The 27,109-nt window shown below is 47.8% G+C and overlaps 1 protein-coding gene and 1 pseudogene across 3 annotated transcripts in view; one reads left to right on the top strand and one right to left on the bottom strand.

Moving 5' to 3' along the window:
• Window positions 1–379: 379 nt before the first annotated feature.
• Window positions 380–700, top strand: LOC114218490 (transcription and mRNA export factor ENY2 pseudogene; annotated as a pseudogene).
• A 1,817-nt stretch (window positions 701–2,517) lies between these two features.
• The window catches only part of TCF20 (transcription factor 20), a 102,720-nt gene continuing 78,128 nt past the window's right edge, over window positions 2,518–27,109 (bottom strand). Inside the window, exons 3-6 of one of the 3 annotated variants that reach the window (XM_088025396.1) lie at window positions 17,208–17,301; window positions 9,267–9,316; window positions 8,051–8,145; window positions 2,518–2,723 (exon numbers count right to left, since the gene is read on the bottom strand). In XM_088025396.1, coding sequence (XP_087881522.1) covers window positions 8,095–8,145; window positions 9,267–9,316; window positions 17,208–17,301 — 195 coding nt within the window. In that variant the 3' untranslated portion in view covers window positions 2,518–2,723; window positions 8,051–8,094. Of the gene's footprint in view, window positions 2,724–8,050; window positions 8,179–9,266; window positions 9,317–17,207; window positions 17,302–27,109 lie in introns of all 3 variants that reach the window. The other 2 variants (XM_088025395.1, XM_028115314.2) reach the window with 2 other exon arrangements.

Below are 27,109 nucleotides of genomic sequence, written 5' to 3' on the forward strand. Positions count from 1 at the left end.
GAAAGCTGGAGCCAGGGAGGGAGTGTGGTGCACAGCCATGCCCGTCAATGGTCATGTCAGAAGCCAGTTTGAGGAAAGACCTGGAATCATCACAAGTGCCTTGCTCAAGGATCATCAGCAAGTCAAAAGGGGGCAGAAGAAGAAAAGCAAAATGACAAAGAATCATTTGCTGTCAGGAAAATATTTTCCTCAAGATACATATTTTTCCAGTTTTGTGGTTTAGCCCCTGACACCTGAAATCTATCAAATTCATTTGAACTGTGTTAATGCCAAGTCCAGACCAGACGGAAAGCCACACAGCTCAAAAAGCCATCATTTTGGTGTTTTAGCTTTCTGTGTGCTTAGGTGCCCGAGCTACTGAGGGTCTAGGCCCGGGCAGCCGAAGAGTGTGGTTAGCAAGATGAACAAAGATGCGCAGATGAGAGCAGCGATTAACCAAAAGTTGATAGAAACTGGAGAAAGAGAACGCCTCAAAGAGTTGCTGAGAGCTAAATTAATTGAATGTGGCTGGAAGGACCAGTTGAAGGCACACTGTAAAGAGGTAATTAAAGAAAAATGACTAGAACACGTTACTGTTGATGACTTGGTGGCTGAAATCACACCAAAAGGCAGAGCCCTGGTACCTGACAATGTAAAGAAGGAGCTCCTACAAAGAATAAGAACATTCTTGCTCAGCATGCCAGCCTTTAAGATTGGATGAGATTGAGTTGTTTTGTGGTTTTATTTCTGAAAGTAAAACTTGCCATAAATTAGGAATCAATTTCCCAAAATAAAATCCTTTTTTGTATGATGGTATACAGTTTTCAGTAATGATGTATACATTGTATTGATTTTTTTCCCTAAATGTGTTACTTTAATAAATATCTCATGAATGAGAAAAAAAAAAAAAAGCCGTCATTTCTATGCAGGTCCCATGGCCTGCACAGCACACCCACCCACACCTCCACCCTGGTGAGCGAAATGAGAAATGGGCCGCACTGCTTGATGGAGCCATTAAAACAGAATTAATCTGCCATTTCTGCGGCCCCAAATTGATGAGCACACAAGAACTCATTTATAATTGCTTATTTCTACTTCACAACATTCCTTCCAGTATTTCTGTTCTCTAAAAAAGTCCATTGACATTGCATTATTTTTTTATAACCTTTAAAATTAATGTTGATAGGAAATATGTCCTCATACCAACTTAGGTAAATCTGACCGTCCCCACACACTGGCTGAGTTCCCCCACCCACCAGGGAGAAGCCACAGAGAGGAGCCCTTGGTTTTGTTTCATTCCAGGCCCTGCTGCGAGAGCCACTGGGGTGGGGTGGGGTGGGGGAGGGGGGACGGACGATGACACACTGGGGCTCGCTCAGCTGGACAGTCAGATGGCGGCCTTCTCTGCAGTGCAGCAAAACCACCTTTGGGGACTGGAATGGGAGGAGGAAGAGACGCGTTTGCTTTGTATTAAACAAAAAAGGAAACAAGGTTAAAATGAAGTTTATTATTTTTTGATTTTTTTTTGTTTTTTAAATAAAACTGTTTGTGAAACAGCTATTTTATCCCCACGGCAGAGTGACCCCTGAAAGATGCACTAACCCCTTCTTAAGGCCTTAACAAGATTTTTTTTGTACTTTTTTCTTCTTTTTTTAAAACTCAGATATTTAAAAATTATACAATTTACAAAACAAAACAAAACAATACAACATAAAGAATCATGTAGCGTGGGGCTGCTCACCTGACAGGCCCCCTTTTCCTTTATAAAAATGAAAGCAAAAGAAAAAAGGGTTAACTGGGTGTTCCTGGTCAGCGTAACCCACACGGATCACACCTGACACAGTCCCTCCCCCCAGTGTCAATTCCTACAGCTTAGATTTCCTGTCCTTCCGTCGTCCTCGGGGAGGCAAGGCCCAGCTGCCAGGAATGCGCCCAGAGGCGGGCCACCCCGACCCTGCCTGCCGTGCTCACTTAGTGGGGCGCTCGAGGTTCTCACTGGCCACAGTGATCCAGGATAGAACTGTGACCTCGGGACATCTGCCAATTTCACCCCCCAAAAAGATAAAAATTTTAAAAATAATAAATAAATAGTGTTTCTGGAAATGAAAAAAATTTATTTTTGTGTTTAAACATCATTCCCCCACTCTTGAAAACACGGACCGTCCCCACATCCCCCCCGCGCCACCCCAAACTCTCCCGCTCCGAGACAAATCAGTGACAAAGGACGGCTCTGGTGTGGTCGGTCTGCTCTTTCAAGCCTGGGTCCACAGCTCTCTGAACCGGTGTGAGGCAGGCTAAAGATCAAAACCACATCCCGTTCTTTATGAGACCAGCTTGTTCAATTTCACACTTAAATTTCACTGTTATTGGAACAAATTTGGAGTTCTTTAACTAGATAATTTTAAAATAGAATCAAAAGGGATAGCGCACCTTTCATTTAAACAAAGTCTTTCCAGACTAAAAATAGATTTATATATATATATTTTTATCCCACCCTTTTCACCCCCCCTTCCCATCATCCCTCCCCTCCCCCCTCCCCCCACATTGTCACTATGGAGATTGTGTCCATGGAAACAGCCATTCCAACTTCTTGGGTCTTTCTTTCCTGTGGTGTCACGGTTTGGGTGTGATGTAAGGACTTGGGGAGGAGGTGCTGGTGGGGCGGGCGGGGCAGGGCGGGGCCGCACGGCAGGACGGTTCCTTCCACCGCGAGTGTCCACCACCTCTCATCTCCACAGTCTCACCTGGAAGACAGAACCGACACTGGGTGCTGGGAACCTCCACGCGGCCCAGTAGCCGACAGCCCCCGCTCCGGGGGCCCAGCAGCTGCAGACCCCCTGCAAGTGTGCTGATGAGGCAGGAGGCCCCCAAGACCAGTGGTGGAGTCACCATGTGGCCCAGACCATGTGGCCCTGGGCCGGGACCACGGAGAAGGGCAGCAGCGACGTGGCCAGCTGCGCTGAGAATGGACTCTGTGCCCCTCGCGGCGCGGCGGCCTCCCCGGTGCACGGAAGGAACGGAGACCAGGAAAGAGCTCTAGGACATCCTGGAGGGGGCGACCCCAGCTCAGGACCCCACCACCAGTGGCCTTTGGTGGGGCTGGGCACTTCGGTGGCAGGGAGCGGTGCTCACAGAGGTGGCTGAGCACACAGGCGGTCTGCGGAAGAAGCGCTCAGGACCCCGTCACAGCGCTGGCAGGGACAAGAGCGCATTCTTCACACTCAACAAAGCACGCTCTTCAGCCAGCTCTGTCGGGGAGGGCAGAGCCCTCCTCTGAGGCTTCCCAGGTGTCCCCTGCACTGGCTCCTCTTCCAGCCCGGGCTCCGGGCTCAGGGAGACGATCCTGATGACCCACGTGGGGCGGTGGGGTTGTGCCACGGGCCTCCTCCGAGTACTTCATGGGTCATTACGTGTGCAGAGGTCTCAGAGAGAGACAGCGGTTTCCAAGGATCAGTGCAGAACAATCAGAGCAGAAGCCGGGAGTGGTGGCCTCCCCCCACCGGCTTCCTGCCAGTCCGAGCACTCCCTTCCTCCCCCAGAACCCTTCTGCTGCCCTCCTCCAACAAATAACCCTCGGGAAAACCCAGGTGGCACCATCCCTTTTCTGTTCTCACACAACTTACTAATATCTCACACAACTTACTAATAGGCAAAATCGTTCAGAAGGCTGGTCTGTGTGCAGGAACTAAGAACCTTCTATTCAAAAGCACCCACATACATAGATACCTGCCATCACCAAAAAGAGATGTGTAACTGCTTGGCAGAAAACACAACTAGACAGGAAGACCTTCTGCAGAGACAGCAGGACAATGTCCCCATGCTCAGGATGTCCATGGTGACAGCGTGGCTTCCCTGTTCTGAAGGTGGCTCCGGGCCCCGGAAGTCGCCCTAGCCCTCCTGGGCCATGCTCCTCCAGTCTGCCTCCAGCCCAGGGAGACTCGCCAGTCCCACCCTCTGGTTTTCCTGAGGTTAAAGCCGCTTGCCAGGAGAGGGGAAAGAAGCAGCCTCCCGAAGCCACCCCAGGAACCAAGGGCCCTTTGTACATGTGATGACAAGGGCAGAGCTAATGCGATGCCTCAAACAACAACCAGAGGGGCAAAGTCTGGCCGGGGATGTGGGAACATGTGAGCAAAGGACAGATGTCCAGGCACACCTTGTAAGGCTCTGCTTGTGGAGGGAGAGACAGGGTAGGGTTTGCTCTCCCCCAGGCTTGGCAGTGTTGGGCCTGTACCCCTAGCCTGCTAACTGCTCAGAAGAGCAGGCCCCACCCCAGCCCCCAACCTCAGAATGAAGCATGCTCGGCACCCCAGGCCTGCCAGGCTGGGGGCGCTCTGTGGGCTGCCAACCTCGGGCCACGGGTGCGCCTGGTAGTCTGGGCAGCTATGGCCTTGACAGCAGCCCCCCCCCCCCCACTGTGGCTCTGTCTTCCAGTCTTCCTAACGGGACCTTTCCCCAGGGTCTGACCTCATACACCTTGAAGGTCAGGGGACCCGAACTTCTCAGAGTTACTTCTCAAAAACTGTTCCTTCAACAGGGAGCTTGGGCTGAAAATTCGTGTGCCAGGAGCTATGCTAAGAGTTTCACAGAAGCTACCTCATGATGACACCAAGGCCTGACCCCCCATCTCACAGAGGACAAAGCTGAAGCGGAGGGACCCAAAGCCACGGGGCTGTTGAGGGGTGGGACTGGGGCTCCCGTCCAGCAAAGCCCTCTGCCTGGGCCCCCCGGGACTCTGCGTTCGAGCCTCAGTCACAGTGTGGTCTTGTCTGCATGGGATGCGGCTGAGACGGCGTGCTCCCCAGCAGGGACGGGGCCAGCCGCAGCCAGGGAGAGCACAGCGAGTGGGCAGCCACTCTGTGCCGGGGGTTTTCAATACTCTCTTGGAAAGGCACCTCGATGTCCGGCTGCCAGTGAGCAGGGTTTCACCTGGGGCCACAGCCTTCCAGGACTCCCTCTCCTCATCACGCTCCCACCTTCCTACCCCTTCAGCGGCCCCTCCAGGGCCCGAACTAGCGGGGCCTCCTCCAGCCTTCTCCCAGAGCAGCAAGAATCCACCACCTCTGCCTGCCCTGCCCGGCCAGTTCCCACCTGTAGGGGTGGGGCTGCATGGTGGGACCCTCATCTGTACCTATCCAGGCTCTGGCAGGGTGCCGAGCGCGTTCTTCTCTGGGGTGCATGCCCTAACAGCCTCTGCCGGCCCCGCCGTGCGCACGCTCCAGCCTAGAGCACAGCGGCCCGGGCCAGACCCGGTTCCTGTCCTCACTGAGTGCACAGTCTAGTGGAGATGCACATAAGCAAACAAACGAATGATTCCAAATTGGCACAGGAAAGCTGCAGCGTGGGAAGGAGGCAGACAGGGACTCAGAAGGGAAGGCCTCATGAGGAAGGGACACTGAAGCCAAGACCCAGAGAGGAGAGGGAGCCTGTCACAGAAGATGGGAGGCAGAGCACCCAGGCTCAGGGAACGGCAAGTGCCAAAGCCTACAGGGAGGAAGTCTGGCCTCTGAGGAGCTCGCGAGACACGTCCACAGGCCTTTGTGGAGGCATGGTTAGGAGTCAGCACAGGGAGAAGGTGGGCACCCACGGGGCTGCCACCCTGCTCCCTCATGCTCAGAAACGGGAAGGAAGCAGCCTGCCGGATAGATGGCTGCCCAAGGACTTCTCCTCTCTGGCATTGCTGGCCTGCTGTGGGACAAGTGCAGGCACCTCATATGCTAGGGGGGAGGTCGGGGGGATTAAATCTCCCATCTCCCAGCCCCCAGTTTTCTGCCAGACAGGGTGGTAGCAGGGTCTAGCCTTGACCCCTCCAGCTCCCGTGGTGCACGGTGGGCCAGCAGGCCGTGAGAACCAGCGCCCCAGAACTTGCATAAGCTTCATCCCACGCTAGGCCGCGCGGACACCTCAGAGACATTTCTTCACTGAATCCTCACAGGCTTGGCCATTGTTATTCCTCTCTTTACAGAAGAAACAGAACCAGAAACAATAAATGGACTGCCCCTGGTTACACAGCACTTTTGTGTGAGAAAACGGAGCACCAATAAGCAGGATTCATGTACCCATGCCCTCTCCCTGCCATGTCAGGGTCCCCAGTGACAGGAGCTCTCTGTCCCAAGAACAGACCCCGAGATGGAATGTTCTCCGTCCCAATCACTGGGGTTTCCATACAATCTGCAGATGACCACCGCCCTCAACATGAGAGCTGAACTGAGAAACCAGGACAAGGGTCCCGCCCTGTGGGGACAGCGTACGCAGAAAATCATTTCAGGTGGACATGGCTGGATGCGGTATGCCCATCCCTTCCCTCCAGGAGGTGAACGGTCTGACCTCAACAGACTGGAAACCACCCCACACCGACGGGTCAGCCACTTCCCCACTCCGCGCGTCCGTGCCTTCCGTCCATTCGGACACCACACGCCAGCACCGGCTGAGGTCGGAATGCCACAGCTCACTGATCCACGTGCGAGCCGAGGGCAGTCCTCCAGCAGCGCCCACGGCTGGGAAGAGTGGAAGGAGATCATGAACAAAATTAAAATTCCCAAACACAAGCTGGAATTCCAGGACAAAAACAAAAGGCACTGGACAACAGATGGCTCTTTCCCTAATGGGGCCGTCCAGGACACGGCCAGGAATGTTCCTCGTGGCCCCCAGAGCACGCGGCTCCACCCATCGGCCAGGCAGAGGAGTTGTCAGGAAGAAGGCAGAGCCCAGGCACAGAACAAAGGCCAAGAGACACAGGCTGGAAAACCCAGACTGTGGTCTCGCACCGAGGGCTGCTCAGGGGGAAAGGAGTGCAGGAGTCAGTGGGCCCCGCTGTGTTCCAGAAATCCAGTGGCGGCTGCTGCCGCCGCCAGTTCACTCACTTGATTCCTGTGACCGGACCACCTGTTGCTCCACTCCCAGCCCCTCTCCTTGGAAGAGGCAGAGAGAAAAGGGAGGCACAACTGCAGAGGCCTCACTCGACAGCCCCCTCGAGAAAGCATGGCAGGCCTCTGCAGGCCAGGGCCCCGCCCAGCAGAGCAGAGGGGGCTTCTCTGGAATTCGGTACCAGGACCCACCTAAGAAACCCAGGACTCTCAAAGGAGGAAAACTGCCACTGTCTGAGATGAACTCTATCTCTTCCTCAAATTAGTTAGGTATTCCCGAGAAAGGTGGAAGCTGCCGGTCGTCAGGGGGGAGGGAAGGTGCCACAGACTCTCACACACCTGCGTGTGGCCTTCAGGCACCTGGCATAAACACAGCAGCCCTTCATCTGAAGAGAAATAATCCCTTCACGAACATTTCTGAGACAACCAGTCCCCCTCTCCATCCTGTAGGAGCAAGTACCTCAAGTTACATTTTGGCTTTTTTTCCCCCCTTCTCTTTACGGTCTATTTTCCTCAGCCCTTGTGACTCCATGGGGGGCGGGGCAGGGGGTGAGAAAGCGGGGAGCAGGGGAGGCCCACAGCCTCTGGGGACGTTCGTTAGTCCACTAATCCCGTTTCCACAGATGCGCGGCGCCGCCGCCGCCCTGACCACGGGCCCAGACACACAGAAAGCACGACTCGATCTCTTGAGGTTTTTAAGAGTAAAATTAAATTGGATGCTAAAGTCCCTTAAATCTTTGAGGGGATTTTCCTTCCCTTTGTACTTCTGTGCAAAGGAACACTTCACAGTACTTGGGGGAAACGATTCCAAAGAACAAAACTGGGGAATTTGTTGTTTTTCAAAGGAAACGCCACCATAAGCTTTACAGATAGGGAGTAAATTAAAAAGGACAGCCCCCTGGCTAGAAGCCTTTCCGCGCCGGGGACGGGGTGGGCCGCCGGCCGGGCCTGTCCCGGAAGCCGCCGGGAGCACCACCCACGAGGCCTGCCTTCAGCTCAGTCACTGTGCACTCCGGCCAGCAACGGGACGGTTCTCAAGCCTCCACCACCGCTCCACGGACATGCTGGGGAGCTAGACGGCAGTCGGAGAAACCATTTATCCACCTGGTGGTGGCGCAGCCCAGCCAGGGGCGAGGAGGAGGGCAGAGGCCGTGACCACCCCCCCCCCCCCGCCTGGGGCTCTGGCAGGGGCGCCGGCCCCGACTCACCTGTGCTTGCTGTACTTTCCATTCCCACGAGCACACTGCCCCCCTCACCCCCGCTCCGACTGCTCTGTGCTGAGGCTGCCTTTTGCTGTCTTGTTCTGCAAGGGGGGGAGGGGGAACGGGAGGGGAGGCTGACGCCGGCAACGCCAAGGAGACAAGACAGGAGGGACCGAAGAACAGTGTGGGGGGTCAGGGAGGGCAGAGGCGAGGACAGGAATGGCACATGGAAAAGGAAAGAAAAAGCAGAGAGTCAGTATTGAATGACAAACAGGAGATATTCAGACAGAGTTTTCTGAGACAAAATGTGACCATTAAAAAGAAGTTTTAAAAATAAAAACACGTAAATTAACTAAAAGAGAATACTCTAAGATCCTGTGGTCCATCTCTGAAAATAATTTTTAAAGAAGAGCATAAGCAAGCATCTTTCAGAAGCGTTCTGAGGGCAGACCTGTCAGGAGGACCTCTTTCGGGTTCATTTCTGGCCCTAGTCGGAGACCGTGCGTGCGAGCGCCCCGTGACCACCAGGTGTCAGTGCGACCTCAGCCAGAGGAGCGCGCTGCCGCCGCGGGGAGCACCAGGTGGCGCCAGATCGGCTGGGCGGCCCGTCCTCCCCTGGGCTTCCTTCTCCGCGCCCTCCCCGCCCCCCACATGCCCGCCAGCTCAGCAACAGCCCAGGCGCCCCTTATCTTCCATCCTTTCCTAAAAGGGGCCACACCAAGAGACCGCCTCTTGAATTATTCAGGGAAATCAGGCGGCGGCGGCGGCGGCCCACCAACTGCACCACCCCTCGCTTCCGAGGAGGTAAAGCCTAGAAAAGACGGAGTTTCCCCCCAAAGCCCTGGGGTCAATTCTGATTTCTTTTAGTCTGGGAAAATGCCTCTGCTTATGTATCAAGGCCTACAACCAATCTTACCTCGTGCCAACCTGGGAACTGGGGTTCCACTAAACTAAAATGGGAATCAGTAGTTTTATTGAGTTTGATCTTTGAATTTCTCTTAACGATCAAATACGTTCCGCTCCCCGTCCCCCCCCCCAGTTTCTCCCAGCCTCCCACAGCACATGGGGGGCCAGCCTGGGGCACAGGTCCCCTCCCCACCAGCACCGGGCCTCCCCACCCTCCCGGGGCCAGGAGCAGGCGGCAGCCTCCAATGTCAGGTCTGTAGATCGGGAGGAACACCCCCTTCCCCCAGCCCCTCTGGGGACACACGCTCTGACTCACCTTGTGCTTGGGGCACCTCACCGAGAAGTTCTCCTCATGTAGCAAACAATCTACAAGACAGAAAGGGACAGTCAGACTGAGCCGGCCGGTGGTACAGCCCAGGGTAAGTGGGGGCACACTAGCCAGGATTGACAGTGTCAGACATGGAGATAAGTGGTCCCCGCACTGTGATTTCTGAAACATTAGAGACACCCCCAAATAAACTATGGGACCGCAACATGGTGGAGTATCAGCCACTTAAAATCTCAATGTTTCAAAACAGTTAATGGCACGGGGACACACTGAGGACACAAAATGGCTTGAAAAACCAGGATACCTAAGTATAGAAGTACAATCCTAACTTTATCAAAATGTGTTATACGCATTAAAAACAAGACAAAGGAAACTTACCAAAACGTAACAGTGGTTCTCTTTGGGTAGCAAGACTATAGGTGATTTTATTTTTTTTATGTATTTCCACAATTACATTATTTTAATAATCAGGAACAATCTCCAATAAATGTTATTTTTAAAATCCCTTATTCTAGGCTAAGCCCATTCCAACAGGCCCAAGCCAAAGCTTCCTCATGAAAACACTGCAAATCTGGAGGCACCTTTCTCCTCCGTCCAGAGCCCTGCTATCATCTTTGCCATACAACCCATGGAGACACAAGGAGAAGCTCCCGACACGAGCCACATAATCCACACTAAATGCTTCAGGGGAAAGTGAAATCCCACGAGGGGGTTACTAATCCTTGGAGGAAAATGATTCATTCCAACTTTTAACGTGGTGACAGCATCCTCGCTGACAGCAAGGACACGCATCTGCCTCCAGGTGAGTTGAGCTCCGTGGCACAAGGGTAGTGTGTGGAGCAGGGCGAGGAAATCTAATTAATGAATTCGCTCTGCACACCACAGCTCCTGGAGACCGACAGCCAGGTCACTGGTGCAAGATGTGGTGGCAGAATGTTAATAAATATTGATCACACATTCTCAGAGAGCTCCCGGGCACCATGGCGGGAAGCAGCCATGGTACTTAGCCTTGTTAAATGTATGATTTAACTCAGGTTTAAACTGAGGTCCAGATTAGCAGCCTGTGTACCCACAGATTTCACGTGAAATAGTAATAAGCAAGGGAACACACAAACGAAAACTTCTGAGGTCCTTTGTATCTTAAACAAACTGAAAAAGACTCTTTCATAATTGGGCTGGGCCTGTCCCATCACTGCCTCCCTCTGGAGCCCCTGAATACCCAGGAGTGGGCAGGCAGGCTCTCTGCTCCCGGGGCCAGCCTCCGCGCACCGCTCAGCAAGTCCGGCTAACCTCCGAGCCCTCCCCCTGCAAGCAAATAGCATGGCAGTAAATGAAATGTGTTAATTTAAAGCCCACAAGTACATGGCGTGACCAAGGCCCCTGCTGCTCCAATCTGCCAGAGAGCTTAGGAACAGCAGGAGACAGACAACTGGGGCTCAAGGGAAGCACTTTCTCCTTACCTGGGCTTTGGCAGCACTGCTTGTCTCTAGTTTGGGCCAGAGAAACAGCATAGCCCCCGTGGGGCTCGGCCACCTTTATGCCACAGGAGTTTAGAGAAATGAAGAAGGGGGACCATATTAGCTGGAGAAGGTGCCAGTAGAAAGGCAGCAGCGGCTCAGTCCCCCTCCCAGCCATGTAGGAGTCACCAGCTGTGACAGACCATTAGTGAAACATGTCTGAAGTTAGGAGACATGCTCCCTCTAAGTTAAAAAGCAGAAAAGAAATAAGACAATGTAAGTACACACTGAAGGCAACTGGAGCTAATGTCAGGTACTTCTGGAAACGGGAGTCTCCTACACAAATTTGCCAGAGACCACATCCACCTTTGGCAATGCCTCCCATGCAGGAAGACTGCAGACAAATGCTCTCATCTGTCCTCGTAGTGTGCACAGGCCATCAGGAACTGCAATCCACGCTCCTGGCAGGGACGAGAACCACTGCCAGAGAGTTCAGCCACCCGCAAGGGCCCAGGGAGCCTCTTCTTGGCTGCCTTGACCCAGCCCCTGCTGCGAGGAGAGCAAAGAGCCAGGTGAGAGGTTCAGTGGGGCCCCTGCTGGGGTCTCTCAACAGGCGCCCGTCCTAAACGGCCAGGCAGCCTCTCAATTTGTTTTCCTTAAGCCCCTGGCAATATCCCACACTGGCCAGAGGGCCTGGTCAGCACTTCCACACAGTTAAGTCGAAGTAAATGGCGTGCCGGATCATCACACACACTGGAAAAGACTCACAAGGTTGTCCAGTCAACAAGATGTCTTCCAGATACAAACACAATGCCCCAGAAGAGGATCCGCTTTCATTTCTCTCTACATTTAGTTTAAATGCAGAGTGGACTTCACTGAGCTCCTCATAACAAGCTACTTAGAGCTACTTGCATCCACATGCGGCCACATCTGCCCGGCCCGAAGACTCTAAACTCGAGGAGGGGGAGAAGGAGAGGGGAGGGCTGCTGTCATTTGGATCTGGCAGCCCCCAGACGCCGTCTCCAGCTTGGCCGCAATCTCCCTCAGAGCTACAGTTGGTACTTAGATTGGCCCAATCAGCCTGGGACTCAGGGAGCTGCCAGCCTCACCTGCCTTGCTGAGGGGCTCCTGGGCCTGAGGACGGGACTGTCAGGGCGGGGCAAGCCCTGGCACTGGTTCCGGGGTGCAGAGAAGGGTCTCTCCGGGGAAGGGCCAGACACCAGTCCTTTCATAAACACCAGGGGCCTGAACCCACTGCGTCAAGATCAGAGTCTGTGGTGAGAGCAGCTTCTAAACGCTGCTGCAGGGGTGGCTGCGGACAGCGGGTCCCAGCTGGGCCTCCTCCTGCGGGGTCCGGGGTAAGAGGAAACCCCCTCCAGGCTGGATTCTTTATGCACAGTAGTTACTAATGTGCTACTGCAGCTCTTTTTTTCCTTTGGTCTTAATTGTTGCAGCTCATTGCATTAATACATTACTTTTTTTAAACCAGTGCTCATGTTCTTGTCACTGCATTTCCCTGGAGCCTCAGCCTGCACCTGTGACCTAACAAGCAGCACAGGACCGCTAACCATGACGTCACAAGTGCTGGACCAACAACAGGTGGGGGGAAGCTGCAGCAGCCACAGACCCTCAGCAAAAAGAGATTCTGTTTCCATGGAGATGTCCCCAGCAATCAAAGTTCTCCCTAAGACATGAACAGCTCTGTGAGGTTTGGGTGGTTAACAGGAAAGCGAAGATGAAAGTGTTAATCTGTTCTTTACTCCATGCAGAGATGAGGAATTCTCAAACTCAGGGACTTATTTATTTATTTTTTAAGGAAGTCAATCAGTGAACGCCTTTCCTGGACACAAAGATCCATCACATACAGAACAGAATTCCCGAGCAGACACTGTGGGATAAACATAAGCATCCATCCCCACAGAGCAGTATAGGCTGCTGGGTCACTGTGACTCAGGTCACCAAAAAGATAGACACAGTCACCTTGTGATGCCACTTCTTTGGTCCTAGATCTCTATATGGAGCAGCAGAGCATGTGGCAGCTGGGGCAGCAAAGCCAGGGGGGGCCAAGGCCCCACTTGGGCCACCCCGACCCAGGCAGCCTCCCTCTCACTGGATATGTAGCCACCAACTTCTGCCGAATACACGTTACCAACTTATCTGGGCAGGCTACACAAGATAGGCTCAGAGAGTGACCAAAATCATTTACTTACTAACCCTCAGCTGGTAAAGCAACCCCTGCTTCGCCGCAGGGCGGATGACTGAGCAAGCTTCCCCTGGAGAGGAGGACGAGCCCTGTGCATTTCCCAAAGAATCCCAACCCTACCGCCTGAGCTTGACCAAGGCCGGTGCTTTCCAGCTGCTAGCCACGCATGGACACATAAATTTAAGTTTAAATACAATGAAGTCAAATAAAAATTCAGTCCCTCATTCCCAACTAGCCACATTTTCAGCATTCAGTGGTACACAAGGCTTGTGGCTACTGTGCTGGAGAGTGCAGATCTAGAACATTCCCATCATGTCAGAGAGTCCTCCTGAGCAGCCCTGCTTAATCCCTCAAGAAACTGCCAGGAGCCTGGTCCCTAACTTGGCTGGTGCCCCAGCATGCAGACAGGGGGTACACTCATGCCGGGGGGGGGGGCGCAGGGGGTGTGCATGAGATGAGGTCACCTGCTTGCCGCTCACCAGATGTTTCTGAGCAAAACCTCAGTGCAGGAGACCACCTCTTACCAGGCCACCGACTGGGAGAACCAAGTCTTGCAGTATTCCCCGCATAAAATTATAAGTAACTGCCACAAACTTAATACTTAAACATCTTCATTTAAAAATCATGAAGCTTAGGGCGCCTGGGTGGCTCAGTTGGTTAAGCGACTGCCTTCGGCTCAGGTCATGGTCCTGGAGTCCCAGGATCGAGTCCCGCATCGGGCTCCCTGCTCGGCGGGGAGTCTGCTTCTCCCTCTGACCCTCTTCCCTCTCGTGCTCTCTATCTCTCATTCTCTCTCTCTCAAATAAATAAATAAAATCTTTAAAAAAAAAAAATCATGAAGCTTAAACTAGAAAAAAGAATTTAGGGGCAATATCATGAAAATGAGAAACGGCAACGGCTGGCGAGAGAGAGAGAGAGAGAGAGAGAGCACTAAGAGGCTGTACTATGGAATGTGCCAGACCACGACTCGGGGTGAACTACAGCTCAGACCCAACACAGAAACATGTAAGGGAAGAAAGAGAATGGAAAGGGACAGACTAAAACCCAAACTCCCTCAAACTGACATTTCAAGGCTCTCTTCTTACTCCCTCTGGTCAAACAGTGCCCTGGCCACCGGCCACCCTTCAGCAAGTGCAAACACACACTTTTATGAGAATCTAACTGTGGCATGATAAACATTATCTTTCTGCATCTTTCTGGTTCTTCAGCTGTGCCTCCTATGGAAACCTGTGGGAGGGAAAAGAGGAACAAGAAGGACCTGCAAGGTAGGGGGCGTGGAGCTCAAACAACTGGGGAAGGGAGGGTAGTCCAGATGAACTTGGACTCCTCCCCACACCTGTCAGATCCCACTCTGCTTCATGTCCCTGTACCTGCTTCCACCTGGTCAACCATGCCCTCCCCTCCTCTCTCTCAAGCAGAGATACCCAGCACCCTGCCACTTGCTGCACCCTCGCTGATCTTCCCATTTTTCTCCCCCTCCAACCTGAATGCAAGTACTATGAGGGCTGGCGAGGGAAAGGTCTTAGACATATGCTCAAAAAGTTAACTGGTGAGGGGCGCCTGGGTGGCTCAGTTGGTTAAGCGACTGCCTTCGGCTCAGGTCATGATCCTGGAGTCCCGGGATAGAGTCCCACATCGGGCTCCCTGCTCAGCAGGGACTCTGCTTCTCCCTCTGGCCCTCTTCCCTCTCGTGCTCTCTATCTCTCATTCTCTCTCTCTCAAATAAATAAATAAATAAATAAATCTTTAAAAAAAAAAAAAGTAACTGGTGAAACGTCCACTGAAAGGACAAGGGTCTAGATGAAGAGAGAGGACCTCCCCAGGCTAAAGTTCAGAGTCAAAATTTAAGGCTTCTGCATCACTCACTGGATGGAACTTCATGGACGAAAGTTCCCCCTTCTTTCAACACTTAGGACACTGCAAAACACTACTCTGATCATCTTAACAGACACGGAAAAAATGGTAAAATGCAAAATCCCTTGTTGAGTGATAAAAACACTCAACAAACTAGGAATAGGAATACAAGGGAACTTCCTCAGCTGCGTCAAGAACATCTATGAAAACCCTACAGCTACCATCACACTTAATGGGTCAGAAACAAGGCAAGGATGTCAGCTCTCGCCACTGTTACCCAACATTCTGCTAGAAGTTCTAGCCAGGGCAATTAGGCAAGAAAAAGAAATAAAAGGCATCTGACTGGAAAGGAAGAAGTAAAACCACCCATCTGCAGATGACATATCTTGTACATAGAAATCCATTAAAAAAAACCATTAGAGCTAATCGATGAGCTGAGCAAAGTTGCAGGATACAAGATCAATATACAAAATCAATTGTGTTTCTATATGTTCACAACAAACAATCTGAAAATTAAATTAGGAAAACAACTGCATTTACAGTCACACTAAAAATAATAAAATACCTAGGAATAAATTTAACAAACAAGTGCAAAATTTATACTCTAGGGGCGCCTGGGTGACTCAGTCGTTAAGCGCCTGCCTTCAGCTCAGGGCATGATCCCAGGGTCCTGGGATCGAGCCCCACACATTGGGCTCCTTGCTCTCCGGGAAGCCTGCTTTTCCCTCTCCCACTCCCCCTGCTTATGTTCCCTCTCTCGCTGCGTCTCTCTCTGTCAAATAAATAAATAAAATCTTTAAAAAAACAACAACAAAAAAATGTATACTCTGAAAACTACAAAACACCATTGATAGAAACTGAAGAATGAGACAAATGCAGAGACACTGCCTGGCCATGGGCTAGAAGACACTATTGTTAAGATGGCAAAATTCCCCAACTGCACCTGCAGATTCAGTGCAATCATTAGAGTTTTAATGGCTTTTTTTTTTTTTTAAATACAAATAGACCAGCTCATCTTAAAATTCATATCAAGTAGCCAAGGACCGAGAATAGCCAAAACATTCTTGAAAAAAGGAATAATCAGAAGACTCATACTTCCCAATTTCAGAATCTACTAGAAAGTTAATCAAGACAGTGTGGGACTGGAGAAAGTCCAGAAATAAGCCCATATAGCTATGGTCAACTGGTTTTTGACAAAGGTACCAAGGTCATTCAACGAGGAAAACATAGTCTTTTCTACAAATGGCGCTAAGACAACTGGAATCCACACACAAAAAGAGTGAACTGGACTCCTACTTCAATATACAATATAATATACAAAAATTAACTCAAACTGGATCAAAGACCTGTGTGTAAGAGCTAAATTCTTACGAGAAAACATAGGCATAAATCTCTGTGATTCTGGATTAGGCAACAGTTTCTTAGAAGAAAAAGAAACAAGCCACAAAAAACAAAACCAACAAAAGAAAAAATGGACAAACTGAACTTCATGAAGATGTTAGACATCATTAGCCATCAGGGAAATGCTCAAAATCACAATGAGATGCCGCTTCCTACCCATTGGGATGGCTAGAATACAACAGGCAGATAACAACAAGGGTCAGCGAGGATATGGAGAAACTGAAGCCCTCATATACTGCTGGAAGGGTGTAAAGGATTTAGCCACTTTGGAGAAGTCTGACCATCCTTCCGAAGGCTAAATGTAGAGTTACCATACAATCCAGTAATTCCACTCCTAGGTTTAAATCCAAGAGAAGTGAAAATATTAAATCTACATAAAGACTTGTGAGTGTTCACTGCAGCATTATTCATAATAATCAAAAAGTGGAAAACAATCTAAATGTTCATCAACTGATGAACGACAAATAAAATATGGCATATCCTAAAGATATGGTTTGGCAATAAAAATGAAGTACTGATACATGCTACAACATGGATAAACCTGAAAAACACTACGCTAAGCGACAGACGTCAGTCATAAAGAGCACATATTGTATGATTCCACTTATATAAAATGTCCAGAATAGCCAAATCCATCAAGATAGAAAGTAGATCAGTAGTTGCCAGGGGCTAGGGTGGGTGGAAGGGAGTGACCACTAAGGGGTAGGAGTTTACAAGGTGATGAAAATGTCCTAAAATTGACTGTGACGATGGTTGCACAACTCTGTGAGTATACTAAAAACCACTGAATTGTACACTTAAATAGTGAATCACGTGTGAATTATATGAATAAAACTGTTATTATGACTCTGTTGCACTCCTTTTTATTGTCCTTTCTGCATTCTTTTAGAATTTACAAACAGAACAGGGTCAGAAGAGACAAAAAGAACGACAAAGAAAGGAAAGAAGGCAGAGAATCGAAGTGTCCGTCAAAGCCTTCAGATGCTCTGGACAAGGGCCATGGTCCCACCTTACCTGCGTCAATGGCACACGGGTAGTGGTATCGGAAGGAGCAGCCTTTGTTGTAACAGCCCAAGGTGGCACCTGCCTCCTGGCAGTGGGAACATTTCTGAAAAGAAATAAGTCGAGCATGTCAGCATCCCAGATTCACCCCTCATCCAGGCCTTCCCTAAGCCCCATCTGTCATACCTCAGCCCGTCTCTGTGGTTACAGGTCGGTGGTGGGAGGCTGGGCCGGTCGGTTGCTAACTGCCACTCACTGACCGCACCGTGGAAAGGGTCCAGCAGTGACATGTTAGGCCAGGCCTCACAAATGTCCACAAACAGATCAAACAGAACGAGGCACTGGGGTGGGGTGGGGCACCCAGACCTGTCCCTGGCGCTCCTGCTCCACCCGCCCGCGGACAACAGGAGCCTGCCTGTCCTCTCCTCATTCCTCCCGCATCTTAAAATGCCAGATCTTGCCTGTTTATTTCTGCTGTGGGAGCCTGGGGTAGGAGGAGAGGGTAAGATAGTAGAGTTATATATAAACCTTTTAGAATTAAAAGTGGAATTTGGTTTCTAGTTCTTGTATTTGTAAGATTTTATTTTTATTCTACTTATCCCAAATGCCCAATACAAGTATAATTCTCTTTTCAAAAAAGATGGGTTCCTGTGTGCAAATGGTATTTTTATACACAAATCCTATTTTAAATGCACTAGGAAACCTGCCACAAATTTCTGGCTAAGTGAGACATTATTCTGTAATTGAGATGCTCCTCCTTACACAGGCAGGTTTTCTTAAAGTGGGGCACATCTCTATCATCCCTGTGATCACTCAATCCTGTCGGCATATGAAATGTGACCTAGCAACAATAATCATTATTTGTAAAATTCAACCAAACTGGCCCTACTGAGGAAAGATGCTGATTCTTCTGGTGGCCAAGGCACACCCAGATGAGGCTACCTGAATGATACAGACGCTTACTTGTTCCTGATTCTAGGAAAAATAACATGAAAGTGCACCCTCAGCAGTTACACTTGTGGAGAATGCCTCCCAACGTGGGACAGGGTAGCACTCTCCTGGGGACAAAGTGACTGAAGGGTGCCCTTCTCCCCCTTTTCTCCTGCAAAGGCAGACCCCAGGTGGCAGCCTCTCAGGAGTCAGTGTGGTTACAGATCTGCAGTCAGGAATGCCAGTGGGAGCGAAGCGCACCTGGATGGTGCCATGGAATGGAAGGACACCCCAACATACAGAGGCAGGGGGCACAGGATGACAGGGAGCTGGACTGATCAAGTTTCCCTAGTGCCGAGGCTAAAACCACACCAGTGCCAGCCACAGCACTGCCTCGGGGCTTCACCGTGCAACAGGTGTCTGCCACAGACATACACCTACTCATTCAGCCCTGTCACCTTCCCACTCCACAGGTGAGGTGCCTCAGGTGCCACAAGGGGAAGTACTTGCTGCAGGTCAGAGCTGATCTGAACTGACCACCCCCCCGCAGCCGCCAAAGACAATGGGGCAGGAATGGGGCTGTAAGCCAGGTCCTTCGAGAGCTCTGCCTTCCTCTCAGAAGACCAACATCCTTCTGGGCGTTCAGGCTCAGCAAACGTTTACCTTGCCAAGAAACGAAAGATTACATAGCCTGGAGTAAACCAAGGACCGATGGCAGCATTCTGAGGAGCCCCAGGCTGTACCTACCTTTGTCAGTGCCACAGAGCCAGCTCAGAACCAAGGTCTCCCTGCTAACTGGAGGGAACTGCCTGTGGCTGGTCTGTCAGTAGCCTACCCTCCAGTTTCTGCTGGAGGCCTTTCTTACAAAGGAGCCCAGGAGGCCCCCCGCAGGGCTTGTGCTCCAAGACTCCCCCCGCCCCCCCCCCCGGGCAGGGGGTGGGGGGAGGAGGGAATCTCAATCAGTGGTGGCCATTCACGAAGGGGTGTAGCAAGCATTCCCGGCAGGAAAGTCCACAGGTTAAGGAACTTCTGGGAAAGTTTCACCCCTCTTCTAAAGGGACAAGAGGCAGGAACAGGCTTGCTCACTCAGCTGGTTAGGGTGGGATGGTGAGATCTGTTGCAATCCTCTTATCACCCTGAGCTCTGAAGACAAAGGCCAAGCTGTTGAGGACAGCAGAGTGACAGGACAGAGGGAACCTGGACCCTCTGTGACACTGCTGAGGACTATATTAACCAGGTCCAGGACCACTCCATCTCCAGACTGTTAAGGAGAGGACTTTTTAATTTTGTAACTCACAGTCATAACTGATACACAAAGGGACCTAATATTTGAGGCACTGCAGTATAAGGTCAAGTGTGTAGGCTCTGGAACCTAAATAACTCCCTAGTAAATGCTCCCACCGTGTCCTCTCTGTGTTCTTGGCCAATTCCTAACCTTTGTTTCCTTAACCTGCAAACATGAACCTAACTAACAGTACTATCTACCTCACAGAGATGTTGTGAGGGTTAAACGTGTGAATCCAGGCTTAAGACAGTGTCTGGATCAAAAGCGCTCGGTAAATGTGACACAGACCACCTATGAAAAGCAACCTGCAGAGCAGGGCCTTGTCATCACCTAAGTTCACAGCCAGGAAAGAGAAACAACCAAGCTCAGATCTGAACAAGGTCCATTTCCTTCCTACCTCAACACGTCTTTGTCCCCTGCAGGGCTTCTTAATGCTCCCTGTCCCGAACCAGTGCACAGGCCAAAGGTCCCATCTTTTGCATAAAGAAAGCAAACTCACCCCTCACCAAGAAATTACATCACAATAAAATGATGCTTGCTTCTTTCAGTTAAAAAGCACAATTAATTTACTACACTGCATCCAGAGGAGAAAGACCCTGTATGGTATACTTAGGTCTTAGAGAAAGGACATTAAAGAATTTAGTTCAGTGGTTCTCACAGTGTAATCCTTGGAGCAGCAACACCAGCATCACCTTGGAACTCATTAGAAATGGAAATTTTGGGATTCTGGGAAGATGGGGGAGTAGGCAGCACCAGGAATCTGTCTCCCTCCTGGACAACTGCATTGGCAGAATCTGTCTGATACAACTATTCTGGAACTCTGGAACCTGTTGTAGGCGTGCAACTTCCAGGGGAAGACTTGGGTGGTAAATGGCAGCTAATTTTGGTCAGTATCAGTTCCAGGAGCAGAGTAGCAGCTACCCATCTCCCACTCCCAGCCAAGTGACAGGCAGCTGTGCAGGCACTCCTGGAGCAGCCTGCACACGGCCTGTGGGGGCCAGGGCGGGTAAAGAGAACCCTGTCCTCCAGGTATCGGGAGGGATCTCTGTTCTGATTGCTGATTATTGCTTCTGATTACAGAGGTGCAAACCCAGTGGGTAGCCACTGTTGTTGTACCTGCCCCCACTGCTGCAAGCCCCTCCCCCTCAAGCTTTGAAATGACTTCCGGGGAATTTAAAAGGCTGGCACCCTCTCCCCATCATTTTTTGCTTTTTTCTCTTTTGAGAGCTAGACATTAAAGAGTAGGATGTTAAAAAAACAACTACATATATGGGTACAATAAGAAAGTGACCCATGTGTTCTCGGGGAAAGACTCAGAAAAGACCTGAGAAGACTTTTAAGTTGACACCTCAAGCTGATCCTAGGCACAGAGACAGCATACAAGAGTAAAAACGAAAACAAAAACAAAAAACACAACAACACAACACCAAACCCAAAACAATTAACAACCCCCCAAAAAGCAATGCTTGGGGAAGGGGGAGAATCTGATTTTCAGAGTTATCATATTATTTATTTATTCATTCATTCATTCATTTACATGAGAGAGAGAGAGAGAGAGAAAGAGAGAGCATGCACACACGAGCAGGGGGAGGGAGAGAATCTCAAACAGACTTCACACTGAGCCTGACAGAGGGCTTGATCTCAGGAGCCTGAGCTCATGACCTGAGCCAAAACCAAGAGTCAGACACTTAACTGAGCAGCCCAGGCGCCCTGAGAGTTATCACATTATTAAATTCAAATTTCCAGTGTTTAACAAAGACTCACAAAGCATATGCAGAGACAGGAAAGCATGGCCTATTCAAAGGAAATAAAGAAATCAGCAGAAACCTTCCCTGAAAAAGACCTAAGGGCAGGTACACTAGACAAAAACTTTAAAAGAACTGTCTTAAAAATGCTCAAAGAATTAAAGAGAGATGGAGATAGTCAAGAACACAATGTGTGAACAAATAAAAATACCATTAAAGAAGAAAAGAAAACCTAAAAAGATACCAAAAGAAATTCTTAAATAACTGAAATTTAAAAATTCATTAAAGGGATTCAAAGACTGGATCAGGCTGGAGAAAAAAATCAATGAAGATAGGACAATGGAAATTACTGAGTCTGAGGAACAGGGGGAAAAAAAAAAGCCAAAGAAAAGTGAACAGAGCCTAAATGAAACCATTAAGTAGACCAACATATGCATTGGGGGAGTCCCAGAAGGAGAAGAGAGAAGAAGGGGCAGAGACAATTTTGGAATGGCTGAAAACTTCCTAACTTTGATGAAAGACAAGACTATAAACATCCAAGAAGCTCAGTGAACTCCAAGAAAGATGAATTCAGAGATTTGCAGTGAGACACATTATACCCAAACTTTCAAAAGCCAAAGAGAGAATGTTGGGAGAAGTGAACTGTCACAAGCAATCCTCTCTATAAGATTATGTGCAGGTTTGGGGCGCCTGGGTGGCTCAGTCGGTTAAGCATCTGCCTTCGGCTCAGGTCATGATCCCAGGGTCCTGGGATCGAGTCCCACATCGGGCTCCCTGCTCAGTGGGGAGCCTGCTTGTCCCTCTGTCTGCTGCTCCCCCTGCTTGTGCTCTAACAAATAAATAAAATCTTAAAAAAAAAAAAAGATTATTTACAGGTTTCTCATCAGAAACTTTGGGGACAGCAAACGGTGGGTTGACATATTCAAAGGGCTAAAAGAAAAAACTATCAACCAAGAATCCTATACCCTACAAAGCTGTGCTTTAAGAATGAAGGAGAAATTAAGACATTGCCAAACAAACAAAAGCTGAGGGAGTTCATGACCACTAGAGTTCCTCTGCAAGATATGCTCAAGGGAGTCTGCAGGTGAAGCTGTATAGAGAAATAAAAATCTTAATAAAGGTAAACACATGGGCAATTAGAAAAGCAAGTGCTATTGTAGCAATGGCTCATAAATGCATTTTTTGTTTTCTATATGATTTGAGACTAATACAGTAAAAAAAAACAATTATTAGTGTAAAAGCTAGTATTACTATAACTTTGGTTTGTGACTACAAATCTTGTTTTCTACATAATTTAAGAGAACACTACATTTAAAACGTTTTTATGTTTTGGGGTACACAATGTATGAAGATGTAAAATTTTGTGACATCAACACCTGAAAGGTTGGAGCTGCAAAGGAGCAGAGTTTTTGTATGTTATTGAAATTAAGTTGGTATAAATTCCAATTAAGGTGTTATAATGTTAAGATGTTACAGCCCCATGGTGACCATAAAGAAAATCGCTATTAAATATATAGAAAAAGAAATGAGAAAGGAATTTAAACTTTTCCCTATAAAAAGTTAACTGAACACAGAAAAAGACAGTAATGCAGGAAATGAGGGATAGAAAACTAAAAGACATCTAAAAACAAAATAGCGAAATGACAGAAGGTGCCCATTATCATAATTACTTTAAATGTAAATGGATTAAACTCTCCAATCAAAAAAACAGAGACTGGCAGAATGGATACAAACTTATGATTCAGCTATGTTACGTACAAGAGATTTACACTAGACACAAATAGACAAAGTGAAAGGACAGAAAGAGATATTCCATGCAAATAGCAACTAGAAGAGAGGAGTGGCTATCCTAATACCAGACAAAATAGACTTTATGGATTAAAAAAAAAAAAAAAACCAGAAGGAAGGAAATAGAGAATTTTACACTATAAAGCAACCCGTCTAACAGACATATACAGAACATACCACCCAACAACAGAGTACATATTCTTTCAAGTGTACATGGACATCTTCCAGGACAGACTACATGTTAGGCCACAAATTAAGTCTCAATAGATTTAAGAAGATATCATACAAAGTTATCTTCTCTGACAACAATGAGATAAAGTTAGAAATGAGTAACCAAAGGAAAAGTAGAAAATTCACAAAACTGTGGAAATTAAACAACATACTTAAAAAAAAAAAAGATTTATTTGAGAGAAAGTGTGAGCGAGTAGGGGAGAGGGACAGAGGGAGAGAGAGAATCCCAAGGAGACTCCCCACCAAGAAATCGACTGAGCCACCCAGGTGCATCTAAACAACATCATTTTTTTTTTTTAAGATTTATTTATTCATTTTAGAGTGAGAGGGCGCCTGCATATGCATGCATGTGCATGCAGGGGGAAAGGGAGAGAGAGATTCAAGCACACTCTGTGCTGAGCATGGAGTCTGATATGGGGCTCAATCTCATGACCCTGAGATCATGACCTGAGCTGAAACCAAGAGTCTCATGCTTAACCGAACTGTGCCATGTAGGCATCCCTAAACAATATACTTTGAAACAAAAAATGGATCAAAGATTTAGAGATGGATGAAAAGAAAACCACAACATACCAAAATTTTGGGGATGCAATAAAAGTTGTGCTAAGGGGGAAATTTATAGCTATAAACGCTTACATTAAAAAATAAGAAAGATCTCCTGGGTGGCTCAGATGGTTAAGCGTCTGCCTTCGGCTCAGGTCATGATCCCAGGGTCCTGGGATCGAGTCCCGCATTGGGCTCCCTGCTCCTTGGGAGCCTGCTTCTCCCTCTGCTTCTCTCTCTCTCTCTCTCCCTCTCTCATGAATAAATAAATAAAATCTTAAAAAAAAAAAATAAGGATCTCAAAGCAACAACCTAACTTTACAACTTAAGGAACTACAGAAAGAACAAACTAAACCCAAAGCTAGCGGAAGGAAGGAAATAAAAAGGATTCAAGTGGAGATAAGTGAAACCGAGAATAGGCAAACAGTAGAGAAAAAAATCAGTGAACCCAAAAGTTGGTTCTTTGCAAAGTTCAACAAAATCAACAAACTTTCAGATGGATGGAAAGAAGAAAAAAAAGAAAGAAGACTCAAATTACTAGAATCAGAAATGAAAAAGGGGCATTACTATTGATTCTACAGAAATAAAAAGGATTAAGGGCGCCTGGGTGGCTCAGTTCGTTAAGCTTCTGCTTTTGGCTCAAGTCAATGATCCTAGGGTCCTGGGATTGAGCCCTGCCTCAGGCTCCCTGCTCATGGGAGAGTCTGCTTCTCTGTCTCCCTCTGCCCCTCCCCCTGCTTGTGCACTCACTCTCTTTCTCTCTCCCTCTCTCTAAATTAAAAATAATTTTTTAAAAAGATTTTATTTATTTGAGAAAGAGAGCTAGAAAGAAAGAGCACAAGCAGGGGGAGGAGCAGAGGTAGAGGGAGAAGCAGACCCCCTGCTGAGCAGGGAGCCCAATGTGGGGCTCCATTCCAGGACTCAGTGATCATGACCTGAGCCAAAGGTAGAGAGCCAACCAGGTGCCTCTCAAATAAATAAAATCTTTTTAGAAATAAAATAAAAGGGATTATAAGAGAGTACTATGAGCAACTATACACCAACTTGGTGTAGACTCAGTGATCATGACCTGAGCCAAAGGTAGACAGCCAATCAGCTGCCTCTCAAATAAAATCTTTTTAAAAATAAAAGAAATAAAAGGGATTATAAGAGAGTACTATGAGCAACTATACACCAACAAGTTGGATAATCTAGGTGACACGGACCCATTGCAGAAACACAAAACCTACCAAGATTAAATCATGAAGAAATAAAATATCTGAATACACCTATAACTACTAAGGAAATTGAATCAGTAGTAAAAAATCTCCCCCCAAAAGAAAAGCCCTGGACCCGATGGCTTCACTGGTGAATTCTACCAAACATCTGAACTATTTGAACACTGAATGAACTACTTGAACTAATACCAATCCTTGTGAAACTTGCCCCCAAATTAGAGGAGGGACATTTTCCAAAATTATTCTGAGGCCAACATTACTTGATACCAAAGTTAGACAAAGACACTACAAGAAAAAAAAAACTACCAATATTCTTTATGAATACTGATACAAGAATTCTTAACATAAATACTAGCCAACAGAATTCAGCAGCACATTAAAAGGACTGCATACCATGACCAAGTGGGATTTATTCCTGGAATGCAAGGATCGTTCAACACAAGAAAAATGCTCAGTGTAATACATTACATCAACAGTATGAAGGAAATAACCAGACGGTCATCTCAATTGAGGCAGAAAAAGGATCTAACAAAATTCAACACTCTTTTTATGATAAAAACATTCAACAAACCAGGAACAGAAAGAAACTACCTCAACATAACATAACAAAAGACATATATGAAAAACCCACAGGGATTATCATACCTAATGGTAAAAGATGAAAGCACTTCCTCTAAGATGAGGAACAAGGTAAGGATGCTGGCTTTCACCACTTCTATTCAACATATTACAGGAAGTTCTAACCAGAACAATTAGGAAAGAAAAAAGAAGTAAGTCCAAACTGAAAAGGAAGAAGTAAAATTATCTGTTTGTAGATGATACGATCTTATATGTAGAAAACCCTCAAGAGTCCACCAAAAACCTGTTAGAACTAGTAAATGAATTCAGCTAAGTAGCAAGATACAAAATCACTACACAAAATACCAGTTGCACTTCTATATACAAACAATAAACAATCTGAAAAAGAAATTACACAAATACTTCTGATTTTCAATAGCATCAAATAGAATAAAATATTTAGGAGTTAACTAAGGAAGTGAAAGACTTGTGCAATCTTTACAACTACAAAACTACAAAACACTGCTGAAAGAAATTAAAGATGACATGAATAAATGGAAACATGGAAACCATTTTCATGGATTAGAAGACTTAATATTATTAAGGTACGAATACTATGCAAAGTGATGTGCCTATTCAATGCAGTCGCTATCAAAACCCCAATAACTTTTTTTTTTTTTTACAGAAATAGAAACACCAATCCTGATACTCATTTGGAATCTTAAGGGACCACAAAGAGCCAAAATAATCTTGGAAAAGAAGAAAACTGGAAGATTCATATTTCCCGATTTCAAAACTTACTACAAAGCTATAGTAATCGACAATGTGGTCCTGGCATAAAAACGGGGATATAGACCAAGAGAACGGAACAGAGAGCCCAGAAGTAAACTCTTATATCTATAGTCAAATGATTTTTGACAAGGGTGCCAAGACTATTCTTCAATGGGGGAAAGGACAGTCTCTTCAACAAATGGTGCCAGGAAAATTAATATCAACATGCAAAAGAATGAAGTCGAGCCCTTCCTAACACCATTTACAAAAATTAACTTAAATGGATCAAGAACCTAAACATAAGACTAAAACAATCGAACTCTTCACTCTGGAAAACAGTATGTAGGTTCCTCAAAAAGTTGAAAACAGAGCTACCCTACGACCAGGCAATTGCACTACTGGGTATTTACCCCAAAGATACAAATGTAGTGATCCAAAGGGGCACGTGCACCCCAATGTTTATAGCAGCAATGTCCACAACAGCCAAACTATGGAAAAGAGCCTCGATGTCCGTCAACAGATGAATGGATAAAGATGTGGTTCATATACACAATGGAATATTATGCAGCCATCAAAACCCCTCAAAATCTTGCCATTTGCATTGACATGGATGGAAGTAGAAGGTATTATGCTAAGCAAAATAAGTCAATCAGAGAAAGACAATTATCATATGATCTCATTGATATGAGGAATTTGAGAAACAAGACAGAGGATCACAGGGGAAGGGAGGGAAAAATGAAACAAGACGAAACCGGAGAGGGAGACAAACCATAAGAGACTCTTAATCTCAGGAAACAAACTGAGGGTTGCTGGAGTCGAGGGGGGTGGGAGGGATGGGGTGACTGG

This window comes from Eumetopias jubatus, unplaced genomic scaffold (assembly GCF_037043125.1).
Source record: "Eumetopias jubatus isolate StellerSeaLion01/CBP00866 unplaced genomic scaffold, mEumJub1_p1.0 scaffold_8, whole genome shotgun sequence".
NCBI classification, from domain to species: domain Eukaryota; kingdom Metazoa; phylum Chordata; class Mammalia; order Carnivora; family Otariidae; genus Eumetopias; species Eumetopias jubatus.